Here is a 26,367-nt window from a genome sequence, read left to right as displayed (position 1 = left end):
TCCCCAGGCCTCAGCCGCCGGCCAGCCCCCTCCCCGCCCCCTCCTGTCCCCTGCTGCCTCCTCAGCAGCCTCTCTCCCTTCTGGCAAAGCATCCAGCCCCTGCCTGCTCCTCCCCGGGTCCAGGGCGCCTCGGGAAGGCGCTTCCCTCCCACCCTCCCTCCCTCCTCCGGTGGCCGCTGCCTCCTCCCCTCTCCTGCTCCTGTCCCCTTTCACCCCATCCCTGCCCCGGCTCTGCAGACATGAGGGTCTTGGCCTGCCTCCTCGGTGAGTGACCCCTTCTTGGGGACTCAGGGGCCTGGGCCCTGCTCTCTGACCCCTGAGCTCATCCACTCCAGGGACTCAGACTTCCGGGGCCCCATCACTGGTGCTTGGATATGGGACATCTGGCCCTGCCTGCCTGGTTCCCCAGGGAGCCAGCCTTCTGCATGCCCAGTCCCACCCTTTTAAGAGCCCCAGGACCCGCCCCGCCCCCCTCACCAGCCCTGAACCTGTGGAGAGTCACCCACCATTTGACCTTTAGCCAGGCTCCTGGGCACCAAGGGCCCAGCCCCCAGTCCTGCCCTGGGGCATCTGACCATCTCAAGGACGTGAATATTGCCTGGCCCTTGGCCCAGAGTCCTGCTTCCCAGCGGTGGGGTTTCTGGTTCAGAGATGTGAGGATTCTGTGGTGTGTGTGTGTGTGTCGGGGTATTCAAGACAAGGGGCCTGCCCTGGAGAAAGGACCCCCTTGGGCCTGCCCCTCACTCTGTCCCACCCCTCCAACCTCCCTTCCAGCGGCTCTGATGGGGATCCAGGCTGTTGGTAAGTGGCCCCGAACACTACTTCTGTTTGGCCTTGCCCCACTCCAAGCCCATCCCAAGCCCGGCCTCGCCCTCTGCTGGGACTCTGGCCACCCCCTGTCCGGCTATGACCTCGGGTGCTGCTCCTCCCAGAACCACTGGGCGGCCAATCTCCTGCTTCCTACTGGGGCCAGTGTCTCTCACCGCTGCTCTCCTGGGCACCCAGAACTTGAGGTCCCCACCAGTGGCCAGGACGGCTGGCCTCCCAGTCGTACCGTGCAGGACAGCCCCCCACCCCTGCCTTCCCCCTGGCCACCACCCCCCCCCCCCGGCCTCTGGGATGTCACAGCCTTTCCTCCATCCCCTTAGAGCGGCTGCGTCTGGCCGACGGTCCCCACGGGTGCGCTGGCCGCCTGGAGGTGTGGCACGGCGGGCGCTGGGGGACCGTGTGTGACGACGGATGGGACCTGCGCGACGCCGCCGTGGCCTGCAGGGAGCTGGGCTGCGGGGGGGCGCTGGCTGCCCCCGGAGGCGCCTTCTTCGGGGAGGGCGCGGGGCCTGTGTGGCTGAGTGAGCTGGCCTGCCGGGGTAGCGAGGGGCAGCTGGGTCTCTGCCCCCACCGGGGCTGGAAGGCCCACATCTGCTCCCATGAGGAGGACGCCGGCGTCGTCTGCGCAGGTGAGGGGCACTCCTTCAGAGACAGCCCAGGGACCCCTCGTCCTCAGCTCAGGATCTCTGAGGGTCCTGGTACTCCCAATCCCTGACACCCCCGAAAGCCAGGCGTCTCCTTCCAGGACCCCTGAGTTACCGTTGCCAGGGGTCCCAGCCCCTGCCTCTCTCCTGGGGCCCGCCCCCTCCATCACTCTGCACTCTCCCCCAGGTCAGCGTGTGGCCACCTGGAGGGACAGGGACGATCCACCTTCGATCCTGGATGGGGACTCCTGGCTGGGGCTGGCTGGCGAGCTGAGCCCCAGCTCTGAGGAGCCCCCCGTGACCCACGGTGAGCCCACCCTGCCCGGGGCCCTCTCCCTTGTTTCAGCCGTGGGGGGAGGGGCCGTCTTCGCTGAGATCTCCCAGGGGACAGACAGACGCTCCTTCTCCTCCGCAGCCCCGAGGGTCCCCATCACAGCTCCCTTGGGAAGCACAGCCCGGCCGCCCCGGTGGGAGGAAGGATGAGCGGCTCCCAACCTCCCTCCCCTTTGTCTCCTCTCCCAGCCCCTCGCCCAGCTGGGAGCCCCCAGACCAGCTCCCGGAAGAAAAGCCCCCGGCCCAAGCAGGCCAAGTCCACCAGGGCCCCTTTGCTGACTGCTGGAGCCCCCCGCCAGGGTAAGTCCCCTGCAGGCCTCGTCTCTGCACGTCAGCACAGGGTGAGACTCTAGGCCCAGTCTGGCCCAACCCGGGGGGCCCCCTGGGTGCCCTCTTCTTAACCTGTGGCCCTGGTAGGGCTTCAATGAGCATGTAATTCCTCAGGGAGTCAGAAAGTCAGGCCCAGGCCCCCGGGCTTCTCTTCCCATCCCACCAGGTCAGGAGACCCAGTTCTCCTCTCCCGGGACCCAGGCACCCTGCCTTGCTCAGTTCCAGCCTCTCCCGTTAACGACCGGGCTGGCAGGCGGATCTCTGGCCACTGCCCCCTCGAGGCCTCAGTTTCCCCAGATGGCAAATGAGGGGTATTTGCATCCACTTATCCCCAGCTGCCGTCACCAGGCCTCTCGCTGTCCCTCTCCCTCCCTGCCCGTCCCCCCAGAGCGGCTGCGCGTGGTCTCCGGCCCCCACGGGTGCTCGGGCCGGCTGGAGGTGTGGCACGGCGGGCGCTGGGGGACCGTGTGCGACGACGGATGGGACCTGCGCGACGCCGCCGTGGCCTGCCGGGAGCTGGGCTGTGGCGGGGCGCTGGCTGCCCCTGGAGGGGCCAGATTCGGCCCAGGCTCCGGGCCCGTGTGGATGGATGACTTAGGATGCGCAGGCGGAGAGCAGGCCCTGCGGGACTGTCCCCGAAGCCCCTGGGGCCGGAGCAACTGTGACCACAGCGAGGATGCAGGGCTGGTCTGCACCGGTATGTCCTCCTGCCTTCCCAGACGCCCCCCCGGGAGCTGCGCAGGGCTCGGCCCAGGTCTGCCCTCGCCACTCGCTGGTCACCACGCGGCTTCCCAGAGCTCTCTAGTCCCCCTTCCTCCCTCCTTGCTTCTTTCCCCCCTTCCCCCCTCTCCCTCCTTCCTCCCTCCTTCCTGCCTCCTTCCACCCTCCTTCTTCCCTCCTTCCTCCCTCCTTCCTCCCTCCTTCCTCCCTCCTTCCTCCCTTCTTCCTCCCTCCTTCTTCCTTCCTTCCACCCTCCTTCTTCCCTCCTTCCTTCCTCCTTCCTCCCTCCTTCCTCCTTCCTTCTTCCCTCCTTCTTCCTTCCTTCCTTCCCCATCTCCTTCCTTCCTCCCTCCTTCCTCCCTCCTTCTTCCCTCCTTCCACCCTCCTTCTTCCTTCCTTCCTTCCTCCTTCCTCCCTTCCTTCCTCCCCCCCTACATCCTACCTTACTTCCCTCCTTTCCTCCTTCCCTGTTTCCCTCCGTCCTTTCACGAACATTCGAACATTTCTTAAGCACCATCCCTGTCTGGCAGGACACCGCTGAGAGACCCAGTTCTCGGTCTCGTGAACATCCTGTTGCTGTGCTGCCAGACACAGCCGGCCCAGGGCGGCTGCAGGGGTGGCCCCCAGGTGTGGGTGGGGGAGTACAGGAGCTGCAGGCAGACAGGAGGCCTCCCACCCCCGGTTCCTGGCAGGGGCAGGAAATGCTTCAGTCAGTGGATGGGAAGCGGGGAGAGGAAGACGGTGTCCACCTGTGTCCCTACTCTGTGCTAAGCCGCGTGCTGGCTGCTTCCCCCGGGCTGGGCGATCTATGAGCCTCACGCTCGCCTGGACGACCTTGTGGGGTGGTGATCTCGGCCCTTCTCTTCACAAAAGCAGAGACGAGGCCCAGAGAGGTAAAGCAGATGACCCGAGGTCATTGGGCTAGCAGCTCAGATCCAGAACCTGCCCTGCTGGGCCCGTCCACTGCACACACAGATCTGCAGGGCCTCCTGGGCCTCTGAAGCATGGGGCCTGGGGGGATGGAGACCAACAGGACGCAGGTTGGGGCACAGAGCGGTGGACCGGGGGCAGTGAGGGGGCCCCTCCGTGTGCTGTGGGGTGGAAGCAGGTGGAGCCCAGCTCATGGGAGGTGAGTCGAGGCTCTGGAGAGGGTTAAGTCTTGGGGAGAAGTGAGCCCCATTGAGGTGTCTGAGGATGCCTGGTGTGGGCCCCTCTCTGGTCTGATCATTTCTCCAGGGCAGTGATGGGGGCGATCTTGCCCACCCTACACTGGAGGGATAGACAGATGGACTCCACAATGATGAACCAACTGTTACCCCAGAAAGACCTAGCAGAAATGTACCCTAAAACCAAATATCTAGACTAGTGGTTCTCACTGGGGGGTGATTTTCCCACCCCCCGGACCCCAGGGGACATTGGGCAACGCCTTGAGACATTTTGGGTTGTCACAACTGTGGGTGCCCCTGGCATCTGGGGTGGAGCCCAGGGATCCTGCTGGACATGGTACAGTGACAGGACCGTCCCCCCAGCAAAGAGTCATGTGTCCCGAGATGCCAGCAGTGCTGAGGTTGAGAAGCCCTGCTTCGCAGGACTGGAGAAGGCAGCTGGAGTGGGAAGCCCAGCTGGGGAGCCAGGCCCGGCAGGTGGATGGAGGGATCAGGGCCAGGGTTCCCAGGCTCGCCCCTGGGAGGCAGGGACATGGTGGGCTGGATAAGCCTGTTGGACTCTTGGTGAGCGGCTCCCCAGCTCAGAGCCTTTTCCTCGTTTGCAAACTGAAGACGGAATATCTGCTTTCCGGTATCATCTGTGAGTAAAGCACGCCCCTACATATAGCTTATACCTGCTCCTCCGTCATGGTTTCCTGTGCGTACGGCTTATACCTGCTCATCCATCGCAGTTTCCTGTCTGTCTCTCCTCCTTCCTCTCCCCCTGTCCAGGCCCGGCCCCCCGGCTGCGCCTGGCCGATGGCCCCCACGGGTGTGCTGGCCGCCTGGAGGTGTGGCACGGCGGGCGCTGGGGGTCTGTGTGTGATGACGCCTGGGACCTGCGCGATGCCGCCGTGGCCTGCAGGGAGCTGGGCTGCGGGGGTGCGCTGGCTGCCCCCGGAGGCGCCTTCTTTGGGGAGGGGGCTGGACCCATCCTCCTGGACGATCTTCGGTGTCGGGGAAACGAGACGGCCTTGCGATTCTGCCCCTCGCGGCCCTGGGGCCAGCACGACTGCCATCACCGAGAGGACGCTGGGGCCGTGTGTGACGGTGAGGGGGACACGGGGGAGGGGGAGGGGCGGAGGGGAGCCTGGAGGGGAGTCACAAGAAGTGGAGGCTGTGTATTTTCCGGACATATATCCCACGTGCCTCGCCCTCTCTCCAACCCAACTGCCCACTTGCCCCGTCTTCTCCTCCTCCGTGAAGCCTCCTCCTTCATCGGGATCCTGGGATGTAGGGTTCACGAGCCGCCCGGCAGTCCGGTGGTGCGTGGTGATCACCTCTTCCCCTGCCACAGGTATGCCTCTGGGATACGTCCCTCCCACGGCCCCCGCAGTGGACAGCAACAGCTCGACGCCCAGGAAGGTGGCATCTGGGCCTCCGCCTCCCACAGTGAGCCAGGCCCCATGGACAGCAGGCATTTTACCGCCCCCAGTCTCCCCTACTGCCCCTCAGGAGCCTGGGCCTGAAGCTGGTGAGTCCATTCTGCTCCCAAGAAAATGGGGTCTTAGCTCCTGTTTCCTCCCCCCAGTCGGCTCCCAGGTGCTCTTTCTCATCGGGGGCAGAGAAGGGTGAAGACATGAGCACAGAGCCCCAAGCTCAGAAGGGCCGTGCTTGGTTTAATGCTCTGCTGTCACCGTCTTGAAATGAAGAATAATTTTGAAGGCTGCCTCCTCTTGTCAGATACCGAAAGGACTGGATGGATGATGGCTGTTGTTTTAAAATACAGGCTTTATTATTGTTCAGGTGTGGTGAGACCAGCAGATCAGGAGACGACTGTCGTTGGAAAGATAGTTGGTTTCTTGCAGTCCCCGAGAGGAGGGGGCACAGCACGCCACCCGACGCACGGCCACTTGGGGAGGCACCAGGGCCGATCAGGAGGCAGAGGGAGTGAGGGGAAAGCGTGGGCAGGAGCCTTGATTGTGGCTTCTGTGGGAGGAACCGGCGAGGCCCGGTGGGCAGGCTTGGGATCGGCTGGTTTGGGATGGGCTAGTTTGAATCATTTCAGTGGGATCTGGATTGGCTGGTTTGCAGACGGAAGGCACACTCCAGGAGTCCCCATCTCTAGGAATTAGCGAACTCTGGGAGGGGCAGTCCCTGCAGAGTCAGCAGGGCCCCCAGATGTCAAAGCCTCAGAAATACGGAAAATAAAAAGGCGTCATTAAGACAGCTGGCTCCTCAAGGTTGGAAAAAGCTGAAAAAAGTAGGAGCTCGATCACGGTTCCTGAGGCCTTTTCCCCCTTTTCCTGAATCGTAATAATAGTAATAACAGCAACGACTGCCATTTGCGCAGCACTCACTGGCCGCATGTGAGCGGTGCTGTTCCAAGCCCCCAAACATGTCCTCTTTGGGTACCTCTCCCTCCGCTTACCCACAGGGGCTGTCTGGGCTCCATGTTACAAATGAGGCCCCACAGCCACAAAATGGAAAAGCCAGGACTCAAGCGAAGGCAATTTGTTCCAGAGCCCACATTATTTTTTTTTTTATTGTGGTAAAATATAATAACATAAAGTCGATCATTTTAACCATTTTAAGTGTACAGTTCAGTGGTATTAAGTACATGCACGTTGTTATGCAGCCGTCACCACCATCCTTCTCCAAAACTTTTTCATTGTCCCAAACAGATCCCCAGACCCATTAAACACTCCCACCCCCACTCCCCAGCCCCTGGCACCCGCCCTTCTGCTGTCCGTCTCTGTGAATCTGACTCCTCTAGTGCCTCGTAGAAGTAGAATCATCCAGTATTGGTCTTTTTGTGTCTAGCTTATTTCACTGAGCATAACGTCCTCCAGGTTCATCCATGTTGTGGCATGTGTCAGAATCTCCTTCCTTTTTCAAGGCTGAATAATATTCCATTGTACGTGCACACCACCTTTTGCTTATCCTGTCATCTGTCGGTGGACAGTCAGGCCGTTTCTGCCCTTTGCCTACTGTGAATAGTGCTGCTGTGAACGTTTGCTGTGAAGTATCTGTTTGGATACTTGTTTTCACGTTATTTGGGGTATATCCCTGGAGTGGAATTTCTGGATCATGTGCTCATTCTCTTTATCCCTGTGCCTCAGGCACACGATGGTGCGGTGCAGGCCTCAATGAATGCTGCTGGGAAGGAAGGATGGATGAATGGGGACAGCCCAGATGGACCAATGGGTGAATGAGTCGAAGGAGGAGGAGGGAAGGTGGAGGAAGTCTCAGAGCAGCCTCCTCGACTCTCTAATTCTCTGGGTCTCTCCACCCGCAGGGTCCCCCCAGCTGCGCCTGGTGGCCGGGCCCAGCAGGTGCTCAGGCCGGCTGGAGGTGTGGCATGGCGGGCGCTGGGGGACGGTGTGTGACGACAGCTGGGACCTGCGGGACTCGGCCGTGGTCTGCCGGGAGCTGGGCTGCGGTGGACCTCGGCAGCCAGACCCCACGGCTGGCCGCTTCGGCTGGGGTGCCGGCCCCATCTGGCTGGACGACGTGGGGTGTGTGGGCACCGAGGCTTCGCTCTTCCAGTGCCCCGCCGCTCCCTGGGGGAAGCACAACTGCGCTCACAATGAGGATGTTGGAGTTGCCTGCACAGGTAAGGAGGCCCTCACCACCCGCTGGCCCCGGGAGGGCTTCCTGGAGGGAGCTAACGTCTGCCCTAATGTCTACTGAGTGCCCGCCTCCTCAGCCCCTGCCCTGGGCTGTGTGTTTTCATACATGTGACCACATTCACTCCTCACAATAAGTCCAGTTTGGTGGATGTTATGCCTCTTTTACGGATGGAGACGCTGAGACACAGAGAGGTTAGGTAACTTGCCCAAGGTCACACAGCAACTACGTGGCAGAGCTGGGATTCTTTCTCGTCCCCCTCCTCCCAAGAATCAAGCAAGTCTCCCACACAGAAAGGAGCTTGGTCCTCCCCAAGATGAAAGGAAATAGCTGTAGCGGCACCGGGAGATGGAGAGAAGCCAAAGTGAGGGCCAGCGGCAAAAAACCCAGGCATTGCGTTTGCCGTTCATTTGCCAACATTGACCGAATACCAGCCACTGAGCTAGGTGCTGGGTCCTCAGAATTTAATGCACCGGGCCCTGGCCTTTGGGAAGCCCACAGCTTCCGAGGGAAAGGGACGCACCCACAAATTGTTGCAAGCCCGCGGGACACTTTATAATTTGGGAGGTCCCCACAACCACCCTCAGGTTCCATAATGTCCTAGAAGGCCTCACAAAAATCACAAAAGCTGTCATACTCAGGATTATGGTTTATGGCAGCAAAAGGACACAGATTACAATCGGCCCAGGGGAGAGGCACAGGGGCAGGGCCAGGAGACCCGCCTGGAGCTTCCAGCCGTCCTCTCCCAGGGAGTCGCGCAGACGGCACTTAATTCTGCCAGCCGCGACACGTGAGGACACACAGGCTGTGTTGCCAGCCAGGGAAGCCCTGCCAGCGTTGGTGTCCAGATTTTATAGGAGTTCGGTCTGTCATGAGACGTGGCTGCCTGCCTCGTGGCTGTCCATAAATCACATCGTGAGCACAGACTGCCTGGGTGGCCCTGGGGCCCCAGGGAAAAAACGCTCTTATCGAGCAGGACATTCCAAGGGCTTCGAGGTTACCCCCAGGAGCCAGGGGCAAAGGGCCAAGCCTTTCTTTGGGCAAGGTTAACCCTTTCCTGCACACGTGTGCTCATCAGACAGCTGTGAGCTGGACAGTGGTGGCGTGAAGGATGGAGTCGTCCATTCTGCCTGAAGCTGAGGCCCTCCCCCCTTTCCCTCTCCTCCGAGGGCCATGGGAGCCACAGAAGGGTTTTAAGCTGGGGAGTGACCTCGTACCACTCTGGTGGTGGGTGAGAGCTGGACGGGGAGGAAGGGAGACCCGTCAGAAGGTACAGGAAGCGAGGCCGCAGCGGGGGAGACTGAGAGGACAGGTTGGGTGTGACAGGGGCGAAGGGGGTCGGTCCCATCACGATTGTAAGTGACCAGAAGGCAGGGGACAGTGTCTGGTTGGGTGGACCACAGTATCCCGAGTCTGCCACAGCGCCTGGCTCACAGGAGATGCTCCATAAATGTTAGTGACATGAATGAATGAATGACGAATGAACGAATGGGAACTTGATGACTGACTGTGGAGGGGCCATGAGAGAGGTGGGGCCTGGATGGACGAGCCTGGCATCACGGTGTCTGCCATCTTCCCTGTCCTCCTCTCTCACCTTCCAGGGACCCCCGGCCTGGACTCCATTTCAGACCCCTTCAGTTGGAGCTGGATCCCTGGCCTGGGTAGAGACCCGGATGCCTGGCCCCCAGGGGAGCTGGCCACCAAGCCCTCCGCGAGGCTGACCCCCAGTGTCCCCGAGAAGACCGCCACCAAGGCCCCTGGGAAAGTGCCCAAGAGCACGAAGAAGTGGGTGACCAAAACTGCAAAGAGACCCACCACTCAGCCCCCTGTGATGCCAACCACTAAATACGCCAGGGCCCTGGGCACCCAGATGCCCCCCGACCAGACCTCACGGACCACCACAACCCTGACCGCTGAGGCCTCCCGAAGACCACCCTCCGAGTTCACCACAAGGCTCACCACTGAGGCCCCCCACAGGCCGACCTCACACACTACTGCCACGCGGACTCCCCGGACCCCCCGAGAACGGACCTCTAAGACCGTGGCCACGCCAACCACTCAAAGCCCCCGAGAAACGACCTCTGAGGCCGTCATCAAGCGAATCCCTCAGGCCTCCATGGAGCCATCAGCCGAGATCCCAGCGGAAGGTTCTCCAGAGTCATCCAAAGAGCCAGCCCCCTCCCCCACTGGGAGCACGGCTGGGGGATCCGGTGAGTGGACCGAACGTGAAGGGGCGAGGCCGACCCCTGCTGACCCCTCCTGACCTGGGACCTTCCTTCCGCTGCAGGCCCGTTCCGGGTTCGTCTGGCCGATGGGCCCAACCAGTGTGCCGGCCGGCTGGAGGTGTGGCATGCTGGACGCTGGGGAACAGTGTGTGATGACAACTGGGACCTGCGGGACAGCACCGTGGCCTGCTGGGAGCTGGGCTGTGGAAGGGTCCGGCCCCGAGTGGGCAAAACCCACTACGGCCCCGGGACCGGGCCCATCTGGCTGGATGACGTGGGCTGCAAGGGAAGCGAGACCTCACTGAGTGACTGCCCTGCCAAGGCATGGGGACAGCACAACTGTGACCACGAGGAGGACGTGGGGCTCACCTGCACTGGTACCTGGGACAGCCGGGGCTGGTGGGCAGGGGCATGGAGTTGGGCGGTGGGGGGACCCAGAGTCGCTCCAGAGGTTCTGGAAGGGGAGCTGGGAGTAGCAGCAAGGACCTCTGAGAGGGGACAGAAACGGGGGCATGGGGCTCAACCCTCCCCCAACTTCTCCCAAGGCTACGCAGACGAGGAGGATTATCCCGCCTGGACCTGGGACCCCACCTCGGGAGAGGACCTGGCCAAGGGGACCACCGCTGCAGGGCCACCTGGACACGCTCTCTCCTCGGGCAGCACCGGGAGGCCAGGGGCCTCCTCCCCAGCAACCAGGTGCCTTCCGGGCACAGGTGAGGCGTGTGGCTAGGGTGGGGAGGGGTTCCCTGCAGGGCTTCCGGAAAGACCCTCCTAAATGAGCCAGCCTGGGTCTCAGAGACCTGGACAGGTTTTCCTCGGCTCCAGAGACCCTAAAAACGTTCCTTCCTTGGGCTCTACTGCAACACTCTCCTCCAGATCCTAGAGGAGACCCCTGTGCATCTCTGAGAATCAGACCAGGCTCCACAAAGCCTGAGCCCACGGTCCTCCCACAAACCCAGTGGGGCCTCCAGGAATCGGCCGTGATACACGAGCCTGTGCCCCTCGATCCAGAGGAAATCCCCCTACCCCCCGGGCTGAGGTCCACCCTGTCACTATGTGGTCACCCCACCCGAGCTCCTTCAAACCGGTTTTCACAGCGCATGCTCTGGTCTGCGTTGGGCTACAGCTCAGAGGTGGGGTGGGGACCCATGGATTGAGGGTTCTCTCCCTAACCCATCTGTTTCCTGCCTGTCCCCAGCCTGACCCCCTTCCCCTGGCCAGCAGGGCAGCTTCCAGCCCCACGGCTCTGTCCCCCTCTGCTCCGTGGCCCCTGTCTTGCTGTCACCTCTCTCCTTCCATCTCTGCCGCCCCCCCCGGGGCCTTGCCCGCCTCAGCCCCATGTTGTTGCTGCCTGAGCGTTCTCTTGCCAGTTTCTCTGCCCTGCCTTCTTCAAGTGCCTGTGCGCCCGCGTGTCTGTGTGTTCTCTGTGTCTCTGTGTGTCTATGTGTCTGTCTATGTGTGTGTCTGTGTGTGTCTCTGTGTCTGTGTGTCTATGTGTGTCTCTCTGTCTATGTGTGTCTGTCTTTGGGTGTATCTATGAGTCTGTCTATGTGTGTGTGTCTGTGTTTGTGTCTCTGTCTGTGTCTATGAGTGTGTGTGTCTCTGTATGTGTGTGTCTATGTGTGTGTCTATCTCTGTGTGTATCTATGAGTCTGTCTATGTGTGTGTGTCTGTGTTTGTGTCTCTCTCTGTGTGTGTCTATGAGTGTGTGTGTCTCTGTATGTGTGTGTCTATGTGTGTGTCTGTCTCTGTGTGTATCTATGAGTCTATGTGTGTGTGTCTGTGTTTGTGTCTCTGTGTGTGTCTGAGTGTGTGTGTCTCTGTATGTGTCTATGTGTGTGTCTGTCTCTGTGTGTATCTATGAGTCTGTGTGTGTCTATGTGTGTGTCTATGTCTGTGTGTGTGTCTCTGTGTCTGTGTGTCTATGTGTGTGTCTGTGTCTCTGTCTATGTGTGTCTTTGGGTGTATCTATGAGTCTGTCTATGTGTGTGTCTGTGTTTGTGTCTCTGTGTGTGTATGTCTCTGTATCTGTGTGTGTCTATGTGTGTGTCTGTCTCTGTGTGTGTCTATGAGTCTGTGTGTGTCTCTGTGTCTGTCTATGTGTCTGTGTGTGTGTGTCTGTGCCTCTTTGTGTGTATCTATGAGTCAGTCTATGTGTGTCTGTGTGCGCGTCTGTGTGTCTCTGTGTGTGTGTCTATCTGTGTGTGTGTTTGTGTGTCATCCCGTCCCCTCCTGCACCGAGGCTCACGTCTCTCCGTCCTCCTCTGCCCTCTTCCTCACGCCGTGGCTCACTCTTTCTCTCCGTCACTGCCCTTTGCCCACCCTCCTGGTCTCTATTCCTCACTCCATGTTGACGTTTCATGGTCACTCTCTCTCTTTCCCCTCTGAGTGTCTTTTTCTTTTTCCTCTCACTGTTGCTGTCTCGCCCTCCCCACCCCTGGCACTCCGTAGATGCACGGTCAGCCTTTCTCTCCGTCCTTCTCGTTTTCCTCTCCCCCTGGAGCCGGCTCTCCCACGGTCGCTGTCTGTCATCGTGGCCTGTCTCTGCCCCCTCCTGTTTCCTTCACTCCTCGTCTCCCTTCTCTCCTCCCCACGCCACCCTCACAGCCGCTCTCCCTCTCCCCTTCTCTCTGCCACTGCCCTTCTCGGAGCCCCCAGCCCGCCCTGCGCTCTCCCGGCCCCCTCGCGCCCTCCTTCCCCGCCCCCGTCTCGCAGGGTGGCCCCGGCCCTTCCTCTCACGTCCCACCCGCTCCCTCCCGCAGGCGTCGCCAGTTCTGCTCCCTCTCCGCCTGTCGCACCCGCTGTGCCTCTCCCGGCCCTCTCCCTCCAGTCTCCGTGTTTCCCTCTACCCCCCGCATGTCCGGGGTGTGCTGTCACCCCATGCCCCTGTGCCCATCCCCTCCAGAGAGGCGCGCCCCCTCCGTGCCCCCTCAGCACCAGCCCGCCCCTCGCGCCCTTTCCCGCCTTTTTTGCGCGCTCAGGCTCAGCACGCATGCGCACTCCGCGGCCTCGGGGGAGGGGGCGGGGTGGAGGATGGAGGGGCGGGAGGGGCAGGCGTCAATCGGCCTCGCGCTTTGTGACGTCACAGCGCGCTGCGCCTCCTGATTGGCCGGCTGGCCCACGCCCGTAGCAATGAAAGCCGGGAGAAGCGCGCACGGCTTCCTGTCCCGGGGCTTGCACTCCCGCCGTGGGAACGGGAGGGTGGGGAGAGGCCCTGGAGGCGCCGCGATTTTGGCTGGGGTGGGGGACCCAAACTGTGAGTTAGGGCTCATCCGACCCAGTTTGCAGAGGTGATGCTGCTCGGTGCAGTGTAGCCAGCATTCCAGAGCCTTTGTTCTCGCAACCCGGCGCTGCCTCCCTATCCCGTAGCGCCCCCTCGTGGCGGAGACCGTCAGATGCTGGGCACGGGCAGCTCTGAGGGCAGCCGGGCCCCGCTCTCGGGGAGTCCCTTCCTGGTGAGGGGACAAGGCAGTACAGGAGCACAGATAAGCGCACAGCTACAAACCGAGCGAGGGAAATCTCGGGACAGTCACATATACAACCTCAATAACGGGAGGACTGGGAGGACGGGCGGGGGTGGGGCGGGGAGGGGAGTGGGAGAATGACAGACGTGACTTCCTATCCTCACTAGCTAGGTGACCTTGAAAAAATGACTCCACCTCTTTGAGCCTCAGTTTCTTCCTCTGGAAAAAACAGAGCTCCAGGGTTCCCGGAATGAGTCAAGGTGAGCTCACTCTCTGCTAGGCACGCAGGATTCCAACAACTGGGTGACATGGGTCCTATCGTTACGCCCTTGCTTCAGGTGGGGGAAGAATGAGGCTCAGAGAAGTTCAGCTTTAGCTCAGTTTTGCTCAGTGGATTGGGAAAGATGATTGAATTACTGAAGTAATTACAAGTGTGTGTTCTGGCGTCGAGTTCGCTGGGTTCCAGTCGTGGCTCCACCGGGATTAGAACTAGCTGGGTGACCTCAGGTCCCAATCCACTGAGGAAAACATGTGTGAAATTGTTTAAAACCGCAAAACATTGGTTGTTAGAGTTATTTACCGTAAATGAACAACAGCTGCAGAATCCCAGGGAGGGAGTGATTATTTCTAGTAGAGCAATCAGGAAAAAACTCACAGAGGAGACGGTATTATTTCACCAGCAGACAACAGGAGGAAGGGGATTCTCACAGGAGCGGAGGTGGAGTTGAGAAAATTGCATTGCCAGTCTAGGGCATTGTCATCTCCGCTAGCCTTTTAGCTCTATCATTTGTTTAGCTATATCAGTCTCTATTGCTGCCGTAACACATCGCCATGTGAGTAGTGGCTTAAACAACACAGACTTACTATTTTGCAGTTCTGTAGGTCAGAAGTCTGACAGGGGTCTCGCTGGGCTAAAATCAAGGTGTCTGCAGGGCTGTGTTCCTTCTGGAGGCTTTCGGGGAAAATCCGTTCCCCTACCTTTTCCAGCTCCTAGAGGCTCCCACATTCCTTGGCTCATGGCCCCTTCCTCCATCTTCAAAGCCAGCAACATTGCGTCTCTCTGACCTTTCTTCTGTCTTCACATCTTTCTCTGTCACTACAGCTGGGAAAAGTTCTCTAATTTTAAGGATTTGTGTGATTAGATTGGGCCCACTTGGATTAATACAGGATAATCGCTTCACCTCAAAGTCTGGACGCTTAATCACATCTGCAAAATCCCTTTTGCCACATAAGGCAGCATATTTACAGGTTCTGGGGTTTAGGGCATGGACATCATTGGGGTAGCATTATTCTGTCTACCACAGGATCTGTGTTGTTGAGGCTCAGTAGAGACTTTTTACACATTTGTTGGATGAATGAATGAATGAATGAGTGAGAGGCCAGAGTAAGTCTAGAGAGAGAGTAAAGGAGATGAAGCTGGAGGCTTTTGAAGTCTGCATTTTCACTTTCCAGTTCATTGAAGCAACATTTGAGGTTGCCCAGATGATAGAATTTGGAGTCACAGACATTAATTTGTTTGTCAAATGCCTGCTGTGTGGCAGGCATGAGTACTAACCCCCAGGAGCATAGCGGTGATGAGCAGAGCAAGGGAGGGGGAAAAGGAGACTGAGAGTTGCAATTTAAAACAGGATGGTCAAGAGACACCTTCCTAAGAAAGTGCCATTTAAGTGATGACCCCAAGGAGGAGAGAGGGAGAAAGCCATGCAAATGTCTGGTTGGAGAGTGTTCCATACAGAGGGAACAGCCTATGGAAAGGCCCTGAAATGGGAATGTGCTTAGCTGGTTCAAGAAACAGCAGCGAGGTGAGTGGGGCTGAAGTGGAGTGGTTGATGGGAATGGTGGCAGGGGCTGAGATCTGTGGTCTGTTGTAAAGATGTCTGCTGTGATGGGGAGCCTGGAGGGAGCTAAAGGAGCAGTCCAGGCAGAGGGTCAGCAGCACGTGCAAAGGCCCTGTGGTGGGACATTGGGAGAATGGCAGGGATACCCGTGGGGCTGCAGTGGAGTGAGCCAGGCAGGGGAGAGTCCTGGGAGGTGAAGCCAGAGTTTGAGTTTTATTCTACATGCAGTGAGAGGCTCTGGGTGGAGCATTTTAAGCAAGGGAGGACATGCTCACATGTGCATTTTTTTTGTGTGTGTGAGGAAGATCAGCCCTGAGCTAACATCTGTCACCAATGCTCATCTTTTTTTTTTTTTTTTTTTTGCTGAGGAAGACTGGCCCTTGGCTAACATCTATGCCCTTCTTCCTCCACTTTATATGGGACACCACTACAGCATGGCCTGACAGGCGGTGCGTCGGTGCGCGCCTGGGATCCAAACCCCGGGCCGCCGCAGTGGAGCACGCGCACTTAACCACTATGCCACTGGGATGGCCCCTACGTGTGCATTTTCAAAGCAGTCCATCAGGCTGTTGCATGGGGTACAAATATAGGAGCAAGAGTGCAGGCAGGGAGACCTGGAGGTGCATGGAGAGGTGACAGTGGCCTCCACCAGGGTGGCAGTGTAGACTGAGAGAAGTAGATGTCTTCAACCTATATTCTGGGGGTTGAGCTGATGGGGTCGAGGGATGGGTTGGATGAGGGGTGAGGAGAGGGAGGTAGGGGATGGGGACCTGCCTTTTACTGGATCGGGGAACACTGCGGGGGGGGGGCGCACAGGATTCAGAGGGGAAATAGTAACAGCTCCGTTGGTGCCGCGTTTGACACACCCAGGCGCAGACATTAGCTATTCGATCCTGGAGCTCCAAGGGGCTCCCGGGCTGAGCTATAAATGGACGGGGTGGAATCGGAAGCTGTGGGAATGGCTGAGGCTGTGCAGAGAGATAGCCGTGTCTAATGGAGTTCCTGCCCCCGCGGGGAAGGCGGATGACTCATGGAGCTGGGATATCGCTGTCTGTGATGGCTGCATGAGGTCACGCGGGGGGGAGGGGATCCAAGATTAAAGGGAAAATTAAATCGAGAGGTTGGATGACAATAATGACAATGATAATCGCTACTATTCATTGAAGACTCTCCGTGTGCCAGGCGCCGTCTGAGTGCGTCGCAGGGTTTAACTCACTTCTCCCCACGGAATCTCATGAGATGAGCTCTCTCCTTACCCCCATCTTACAGATAAGGAAATCGAGGCACAGAGAGGTCAGGATGGCAAAGGGCAGAGCTTGGATTCAGACTCCAGGATTCACACTTTTTTTTTTTTTCAATGATTTTATTTATTTATTTTCCCCCAAAGCCCCAGTAGATAGTTGTACATCATAGTTTCACATCCTTCTAGTTGCTGTATGTGGGACGCGGCCTCAGCATGGCTGGAGAAGTGGTGCGTCCGTGCGCGCCCGGGATCCGAACCCAGGCTGCCAGCAGCGGAGTGCGTGCACTTAACCGCTAAGCCACGGGGCCGGCCCAGGATTCACACTTTTAACCACTCCTGCCACGGAGACTGGGAAGGAGCATATGACAGAGTTAGCTCTGAAAAACCCAGGAGGCAGAGAGCAGGGCATGACCTCATTGAGGGGGAGATGGGAATGGCCTTTGAATCAAATCCTAAAGGCCCACCAGGGAAGGAGTGGGGTCGGATTCGGGAGATCTGGACCCATTTAGAACCAGGTAGACCTGCCTGGGTCTGAAGCCTAATGCTGCCCCTTAGCTGTGTGATCTTGGGAAAGCTCCTTGCCCTCTCTGGGCTTCAGTTTATTCCTCTGTAGTGCAAGTGCAGCTTCTCCACCCACTGTCTCCCCAAGAGAATGCCACAAATTAAACTGCCTGACAGCACCAAGGATAAACGTGGGCGTGAGACTCTGCACCCACTTAGGAGGGCAGCTTGACAACATCTAGGGAGATGCGGCTGCCTTCCACACAGCAGTTCCACGCGTTAGGTGTTGAGTGATTCTTGCTCAGGAGCCTGAGGACACAGGTACAAGGAATTCACTACTGCCGTATTTGTACAGCAAAACATTGGCAACAGGCTAACCACCTGTCAACAGGGGCATAGATAAATGAACGGTTGTATATTCCAATGGTAGAATATTATACGGAGGTCAAAAAGAAGGAACTAGAGTTGTATGTCTTTAATTCAAAGAGTAGCTTATCATGTGCCAGGCCCTGCGACCCCATAGAGTAGATGCCATCATGATACCCATTTTACAGGTGAGGAAACTGAGTCATGGGGAAGTTAAACGTGACTTGCTCACCCAGCTAGGAAGGGACAGCCAAAGAGCACGCTGTGAAAGGATGTATGTGGTGTATACGTCCACGCACACGGTCTTAAACTAGGTGTAGCGAGCCACGCGTGGGGATACAGCATGGCGCCAGGGAGCCCTACCTACTGTGTAGTTAAGGTGTGAAACACGCTTGGGAATGATAAGCTGAATTTCAGGCAGCCGCTCCCGCTGACGAAGAGAAGGGATGTGATTGGACCTCACAGGGGCTGTAACTCTGCGCTGCTGCTTCTCTTTTTAAAAAATGTATATTTTAGTGCAAAAATCGAATCGATCCCACACCACTGGACCACGAGCATGTGGCCATATCCCAGAGCCCATCTGGAGCACACACAGACCCCAGGAGTGTGCCCGCAGTCGGTGGGCTGGCATCTTAACAGGAAGACAGCTTCGATTTGGGTTCTTGACGGAGTCCTCCTAAAACCCGGCGTCTGGGAAAGAAATCTTGAGTGATTCACCGCTAATGGGCTTTTTCCTCTAGGCTTTTTTCCTTTTTTTATTTTTTAATTAATAGTGCTGCTAATGGTTTTTAAATTCCTAAAGAATATGGCCATTGGGTGAGATTTCATAGTTATCCTGTTAAGGGATTTAACAGGCATGGGAAAGGTATTAAATTAAGAACGGTTAGTATATGAAGGCGCCCACCGGGGTGTCCGCAGTGCCAGGCGTCAGGGCGAAAACTGAGCCTTGTTCACTTAGCAGGTAATATGTTAGCAGGTGACGGGGCAAGGAATTTCTGCAGTTGGGACGGCTAGCTACAGAGCTCAAAGTGACCGTGTCAAACATGCCTGGTGGCTGGGACACCGTCCTTCTGCCTAGTTTTGTGTGCGGAGTGGGGAAATGTCTTAGCGGGCTCACGTGCATGGCAAATGGAAGGGCAGGGAATTCCCAGCGGGGGTAACAGCATGGGCAAAGGCTCCAAGGTGTGCAGGGGCTGGATGGGAACGCCTCAAGGTGAGGGGTCCGACGGGAGCAGCGGGTTATGTGGAAGCAGACGTGGTCAGGTGGGGCTGGAGAGGCGGGCAGGGGCAGGTTATGATGGAAGATGAGGGACGTGGACTTTGTGCTGCAGGCAGTGGGGACCCGTGGAGAGGTGGAGGGCAGGCACGGGCAGGGGCAGGTCTCTGTGTAAGAAAGAGGCCTCTAGGGTCAGCGTGGGGGACACAGTCACAGAGGAAGTTGGGGAGACGATTCCGGTGAGTAAGAATGACAGGGTAATGGGTACAGGCTTTCTTGTTGCAGTGATGAAAACCTTCTCAACTTTGATTGTGGTGAGGGTCTCACAACCTTGTGACTAGACTAACAACCACTGAACTGTACGCTTTAAGTAGGTGAATTTAAGGTATGTGAATTATATCTCAACAAAGCTATTGTTAAAATAAGTTTTTTGATCAACCAAGCTTGAAGACTTTGTCTTTCTCTTCTCCTTAGATAAAGTGATATATACATATTGTATATTATAAATTTATATGTTATATAAAATTGTTGTCATGTAGAGATTATCCAAGTGTATTCAGTCAAAAAACATAGGAAAAATAATAGTATAGAAATGTTCCAGGTAGTTCGGTAATAAAGATATTATAGGTTTTTTTTTTTCCGGGGAAAAATAAAGGATGAGCAGGGGCAGGGACCTCAGGAAATTGAAATAATAACCGTCCTTATTTTATAAGTTAGTGTAGTCCTAGTTTCTGGTATTGGTGGCTGAGAACATCCCAACTGTATCGGCAAGGCAGCTGCGAGGTCGGGGAGGAGATGGGGTGATGCTCCAGCTGTGACAGGATAAGGCCCGAGCTGGGGCCCAGTGGGAGCAGAGGGTCAGATTCAACGGGAAGTGAGACTCGGTTCTTCCCGTATCTCTCAAGGTGACAAGGATGATCGTGAGCCTTCCCGGACGTGGGACATGCTTTCAGGAGGGGCCCTGGCCAGGGAGACCCCCACTGCAGGCACACCTGGACCCACTCTCACCACTGGCACCACCAGGAGCCCAGGCCATCCCTCTCCAGCTCCAAGGCTCCGTGGGGACACAGGTGAGGCACCTGGCTGGGATGAGGGGACTAAGATGTTTGTGTGGTGGGTAGAGAGATGGACTCCAAATTTCCCAGTGGTGACCCAACTTTCACCCTAGAAAGACCCAACAGAAATATATCCTAAAACAAGGGGTTATTATCTTCACCAGTGGTCATCAACTGGGGGCTACTGGCAATATCTGAAGATGTTTTGGATTGTCAGGATTGGGAGCAGGGAGTCTACTGGCACCTAATGGGTAGAGGCCAGGGATGTTGTTACACATCCTATAGTGTGACAGGATATCTCCCCCACAACAAAGAATCATCCAGCCCCAAATGTCAACAGTGCCCAGGTTGAGAAACCCTAACCTATACCATGCAAGTCACTGTGACAAATCAATACAAAAATAACAGGAGACCCTATAAGAGAATGGGTAAAAGTTATGAACAGGTGATTCACAGAAGGGGAAGCCCAAATGGCCAACAAGAAATGCTCACACTCATAAGGAATCAGAAAATTCAAGTTAAAGCAATGACAAGCATGAAAAAAATTTTGAAAGGTACCTAATACCAAATGTGGGTGAGGATGTGGGGCGATAGGCATCCCCACTGGATATAGCAATTTGATAAAAACAATCTAGCAGTATTTAGTGCAGTTAAATATGATTATAAATTATGACCCAACCATCCTGCTCCTAGATCTATATTCCAGAGAAATCCTTGCACAGGCTTATAAAGGAACATATATGAGGATGTTCTTTGGAACCTTGTAATATCAGGGAGTTGGAGGCAAGTTAAGTGTCCTACAGTAGGGTAACAAATAAGAGAAATGCAGTGGGTGCACATGATGGAATTTTCTCCAGTAGCTAAAGCAATGACTAGCTGTTTACACAGCAACATGGATAGGTATTAACAACATAACGTTGAGGGAAAAAATCAAAAACAGAATGAGATTTCCAGTAGAATGTTATTTGCAAAAATTAAAAGCACAAAGACAAAAATACACATACACTTATATACTAACATATACACATATATGCATTCTACATTGTCTGAGGGCACACATATACTTAAAGACATAAGTCAAATACATTAGTGGTGATACCTGTGGGAGAGGATGAGGGGGATTCAGATTGGGGATAAAGAGGAGAAAAATTAAAATAAAACAAGAGGAGACATTGCAGGAACTGTTGATGACAACCTACAGAGGAATATGATTAGCTTAGCTCTCTGAACCTTGGATCTGAAAAGTTAAAAATCAATACCACTGTAGGTATCTGAGCCCCTACAATAGCTAACTAAGCTGAGATTCTTGAAATAATAACTAAAAAGAGTTAACCTTTTCCAAGTAATATACTGTGTCAGGCACTATTCTAAGCACTTTATATGTATTACTCTACATGAGCTCTTTGATGTAGGGGCTATAATTATGCCCATTTCACAGATGAGAGAAATTGAGGCAGATGTTAACAATTATGACAATATTAATAACCATGAGAGTGCTTATTACATGCTAGGCATTGTGCTAAGTGCTCTGCACACACAAGATCTCCCCAGTCCTCACGACGACTCCACAAGGGAGGTCGTGGTTCATCCATGCTTTGTAGATGGGGAAAAAAACTGAGATTCAAAGCAGCTAAGTAGCTTGCCCACGGTCACCCAGCTAGGAAGCGACAGAGCTGGCATTTAAAGCCAGGCAGCCTGGAGCCCTTTACTTAACTGCTCTTCAGGATGTGCCTCAAAGACCCTCCAGGAACAAGTGGAATTCTCTAGAGCTGTGCCATTCAAAATGGTAGCTGCCAACACAGGTGGCTATTTCAATTTAAATGAATCAAAAATTTTAAAAAGGAAACATTCAGTTCCTTAGTTGAACTAGCCACACTTCAAGTGCTTAGTAGCCACATGTGACCAGTGGCTACCATGCTAGACAGCCCAGAACATTTCCATCACTGAGAAAGTGATACTTAATGGCCTAGACTCTGGATGCAAAGGACTTGGGTTCAAATCTTGGCCCCGCAACGTGTGAACTGTGTCTGTGTGACCTCAGGCAAGTTACCCTCTTGGCCTGATTTCCCTCATTTATAAAAAGGGGTTAAAATTCGCATTTACCTGGAAGCACAGCCAGCAAGAGGGTGAGGCATCTCACTCTATGCAGGCGCGAAAGTTCAGGGAGCGCCAAAACACTCAGTAATCAAGTAGATAAATCTTAATGCAATCGTCTGAAAATCAAAAGTAATGCAAAAAAAATCCACGATGAACTAAATATCAAAATTTAAACTAAAAGCAGGATCTGACCCACCTCTCTGGACTCACCCTAATTCTTGCTCTGCCCCATCCTACTTTGGGTTAAAATGTTGACTTTTTGTTCATCTTGGATCTTGCATTAATTTTGATTGTTTAAAAATATGGCATAAGAATATTTATCTAGATTACAGAGATACCTCTTCTGAACCCTCCCGCATCCTCACGCTGCGCCCGGGCTTCCTCCAGCAGTCGCCAGCACGCCCCCTCTTCCCCTCTACCCCGCACACTTCCGCATCCTATTGCATCCCCCTCAGCTTCTGCACCTTCCGGCATCCGCCCCCATCCCTCTCCATCCGCCCCCTCCCGCATCCCCGGTACCCCACCTCATCCCTGCGTCTCCCCGCGCGCGCACATCCCCCTCCGCGCATACCCGCATCCTCTCGGACGCTTCCACACCCTCTAAACCCTCCCCCGCCCCCACCATCCTGCATGCCCCCACGTTTCGGCCCCCTCCCGCATCCCCGGTACCCCTCCACATCCCCGCTTCTCCCGGGTTCACTCATCCTCGCATCCCCCCGCGGCGGAGGACGCCAGGTGGCGCCTGGAGACATCGGAGGAGGCGGGGAGGTGGTTCCACTAGGGCTGGGTGAAGTCTGCCGGCGACCATGACGTCACGAGGCTCTGCGCCTTCTCATTGGTCAGCCCATCCCTGGGGGCGGGGCGGGCCGCGGGGTGGGCGGGGCAAGCTGACCGCCGCCGCCCCTCTTTCCTCCACCAGGTTCCGCGAGGAAGCTGTGGCCCCAGCGCCGGCTGCTGCGGCCCACGGCGCCCAGGACAGCGGCCCCCGCCGCTTCCCCCGCTCCCCGCGCCCTGCCGGGGACTCCGGGCCCGCCGCAGACCTCCGACTCGGCGCCACTGCTCATCCCCGACACAGCGTTAACGCCGGAGGTGACCTCTCACCCTCCTGACACTTTGCCACCCAGCCCAGACCCGGCCTCCTGGATGAACTCTGACCTCACCCGGACAACCTCTGGCCTTACTTTGTCTGCCCCTGAGGCCACCGTGGTTCCATCACTGACCCCTGAGCTCTCAGCCACCACACCACCCACCTTGCCTAAAGAACTGACCTCTGATCCCTCTGCACCAGCAGTGGTGACTCACCTTTCCCCTACCTCAGAGCTGACCCCAGAATCTGACACAACCCCAGGCTGGGACACAACTCCATACCCCATCACGGTCCCAGAACATTCCAGATCCCCAGACGCCTCCACAAGTCCTCACCCCACTACCACCCTTCACGCCACCATGACCCCTCACTCCACCATGACCTCTCACCCCACCACGACCCCTCACTCCACTGTGACTTCTCACTCCACCACGACCCCTCACTCCACCGTGACCTCTCACCCCACCACGATCTCTCACTCTACTACCACCCTTCCCCACCACAACCCCTCACTCCACCATAATCTCTTACCCCACTACGACTTCTCACCCCATCACGACCCCTTATTCCACCACACCCCTTCACCCCACCACCTCTCCTCAGCCCACAACCACTCCTTATTCTCCCTCAACCCCTCACCCCCCCACGACCCCTCCCCCCACCACGATCCCTCTCCCCACCACGACCCCTCCCCCCACCACCACCCCTCACCCCACCACCACCCCTCACCCTATCACCACCCCTCACCCTATCACAACCCCTTACTCTCCCACGACCCCTCACTCCACCATGACCTCTCACCCCACCACGAGCCCTCACCCAGCCACAACCCCTTACTCCACCATGACCTCTCAGCGCACGACCACTGCTCAACCCACCACAACCCCTCACCCCATCACAACCCCTTACCCTGCCATGACCCCTCACTCCACCATCACTACTCAGCCCACCATGGCTCCTGACCTCACCTCAACCCCTATGATCACTACCAAGTCCCTTCTAACTTCCTTGGGAACAGAACTTCCCTTTCCTACTCCAGCACCAACAGTACCCAGCCTGCACCCCCAGTTGACCTCCATGGGGGCCCCTCACCCCTCCACATCCCAGATGTTGAACCTAGAGTCCTCTCCAGCCTCAGAGTCCAGCCTCTTCAGGTCCTCTCCAGCTCCAGGCATGGATACACCATCCACTGAGGACTTCAAATCACCCAGAAGCCAGAGCCCCAAACTAACCCCTCCACCTAGCCAGACCCCACACTCAGCCTCAGACCCCACTATGACCCCTGACCTCCCCCTGTCCCCCGTGGCCCACCCCTTGGATCAACCTCCTTCTGACCCCGTCACCCTCAGGCCAACCCCTAGTCAGAGCCCAGGCCCCCTTGGCCCATGTGTGGCCCCAGTGCCACCTGTAAGGGTCATGGCTTGTGAGCCGCCTGCCCTAGTAGAGCTAGTGGCTGCTGTGAGGGACGTGAGTGGCCAGCTGCAGAGGCTGACCCAGGCCCTGGAGCAGGACCAGCAGGAGCGCCAGGCCCTGGGACTGGGGCTGAACCAGCTCTTGGAGGCTGCCCGGGGTCTGGGGCAGCTGGGTGAGGTTGTGAAGAGACTGGCAGAGGTGGTCTGGCCCCCAAGCACAGCTGCAACAACCACCACCACCCCAGAGGAGGAAGAGAGGCCTCTGAGGGGAGACGTGTGACCCTATCTGGGTTTTGAGGGGCTTAAGACACTCCCAACAGAAAAGGAAAACCAAAGTATCTAATTAAAAACAAGATGTGAATGACGTTTCTGGGGGACTAGGGGAACCCTGGAGAGATGGAATCACAAGATTGATCTATTTGTGAATCCCACAGGAACAGTGCAAGGTGATGAGGATGATGGTGAGGAAGATGGTGATAATGGTGATAAGCATGATGGTGATGGTGATTATGATGGTGAAGATGATGATGGTGAGGATGATGATGATGGTGATGATGGTGATAAAGATCACAGTGATGATGATCCTGATGGTGATGGTAATGGAGATGATGGTGAGGAAGCTGATCATGGTGGTGATCATGATGGTGATGATGGTGATGAAGATGATGGTGATAGTGATCATGATGGTGATGATAATGCAGATGATGGTGAAGAAGATCATGGTGGTGATGGTCATGATGGTGATGATGATGGTGATCGTAAGGATGGTCATGGTGATGAAGATGATCATGGTGCTGTTGATATGATGGTGATGAAGATGATCATGGTGGTGATAAGGGTGGTGATGGTGATGATGATGGCGATGATGGAGATGATGATGGCGATGATGGAGATGATGATGGCGATGAAGATGATCATGGTGGTGATACTGGTGTGATGGTGATGATGATCGTGATGGCAGTGATGACAGCAATGATGAAGCCCCATGAGGGCAGAAATCTTTGTCTTGTTCACAGACGTATGCCCAGCTCTTAGAGCAGAGCCTGACACAGAGTGCACACTCCATAAATATCTTTTGAATGACTGAGTGCATAATAACAATAATAATAATGACTAATATTTGTTGGGCACTTCCTATGGTTCAGGCTCTGTTTTAAGAGCTTTGCGTGCATGATGTCATTTTATCTTCACAAACACCCACTGAGGAGGGTACTGTTACCACAGTTCAGCAGAGGGGGAGTGAGCTTTGGAGGCTGCATGCCTCAGTTTGAGTCCTAGGGGTGTGAACCTGAGCCAGTTACTTAACTTCTTGGTCAGAGTTTCTCCAACGATGAAAGGGGGGTAATAATAGTATAGACCTCATGGGGTTGCCGTGGTGATTAACTGATAAATTAATACGTGTGCGAGCGTGCTGAGCCCTGGCTCTTGATAAGCGCTCATGGTGTGATAGTTATTATTGTGCTTATGCCCATTTCACAGATCGGGGCCTGGAGGCACAGAGAGGTTGGATCACGAGCCCAGGCCTGTCTGACCCAGGGCCCTTGCTCATAAGATATGACGTGCTCATGTCAGGCTATGCTGGGTTTGAGGCCATGTCCTAGCTGTAGGACCCTGGCGTTTTATTTCCTTTGTCTGAGCCTGTTCTTCCCCTGTATGATGGGGATAGCACTAGTACCTGCCTCCTGGGGTTGTCGTGAGGATTCGATGGGTTAGTGCCGGTAAGGACAGAGCCCGGCACAGAGTGTGCTCAGTTAACAAGAGTGATGTGACCACTCCTAACTGTGCTCCCCTGTGCCTGATACAATGTGGACTCTTAATACGCTACATCCCGTCCTCACTGCCCTTTGAGGGAGGAACTTGATCACTGTTTAGAAAGGGCACCAGGGCTCAGAGAGGGCAAGCCCCTTGCCTACGACTACACAGCAGAGCTGAGACTCAGAATAACGAGATGCAAATTCCTCTGCCTCGACCTTTGTCTGGGGTTGCAGGTTAAGACTTCCGTGATGGCCCCTCTGAGTGACCTTGGGTGGGCCCCTCCTCTCTCTGGGCCTCAGCTTGTAAACTGGGGCTGGCTTGGAAGACCCCGACTCGGATTCCGGCTCCTGCAGCCTCAGGCAGGAAACTGTTCCCTCCTCCTCCTCTCACTGGAGCCTGGCTCAGAGGTCCTGGAAGGTCATGGAGCTGGCGCCCCCGCCGTCCTGCAAAGGCCAGCAGGGTCCAGTTACTTGCTGGC

The 26,367-nt window shown here is 56.2% G+C and overlaps 1 protein-coding gene across 1 annotated transcript; it reads left to right on the top strand.

Moving 5' to 3' along the window:
- The first annotated feature begins 21 nt into the window (after nucleotides 1-21).
- On the top strand, nucleotides 22-25,030 carry SSC5D (scavenger receptor cysteine rich family member with 5 domains). The gene is given in 15 exon segments (XM_004439199.3): nucleotides 22-264; nucleotides 775-801; nucleotides 1,149-1,457; nucleotides 1,660-1,779; nucleotides 1,995-2,105; nucleotides 2,524-2,832; nucleotides 4,793-5,110; nucleotides 5,358-5,534; nucleotides 7,299-7,616; nucleotides 9,232-9,840; nucleotides 9,918-10,232; nucleotides 10,401-10,568; nucleotides 19,389-19,553; nucleotides 22,555-23,212; nucleotides 23,214-25,030. Coding segments are annotated over 15 exon segments (4,830 nt in total). The 5' UTR covers nucleotides 22-239; the 3' UTR covers nucleotides 24,415-25,030.
- Nucleotides 25,031-26,367: the final 1,337 nt, after the last annotated feature.

This window comes from Ceratotherium simum, chromosome 33 (genome assembly GCF_057802395.1).
Source record: "Ceratotherium simum simum isolate JZ-2026a chromosome 33, ASM5780239v1, whole genome shotgun sequence".
Taxonomy (NCBI): domain Eukaryota; kingdom Metazoa; phylum Chordata; class Mammalia; order Perissodactyla; family Rhinocerotidae; genus Ceratotherium; species Ceratotherium simum.
Note: the sequence above shows the minus strand (reverse complement) of the source record. Positions and strands in the feature narration are given on the sequence as shown.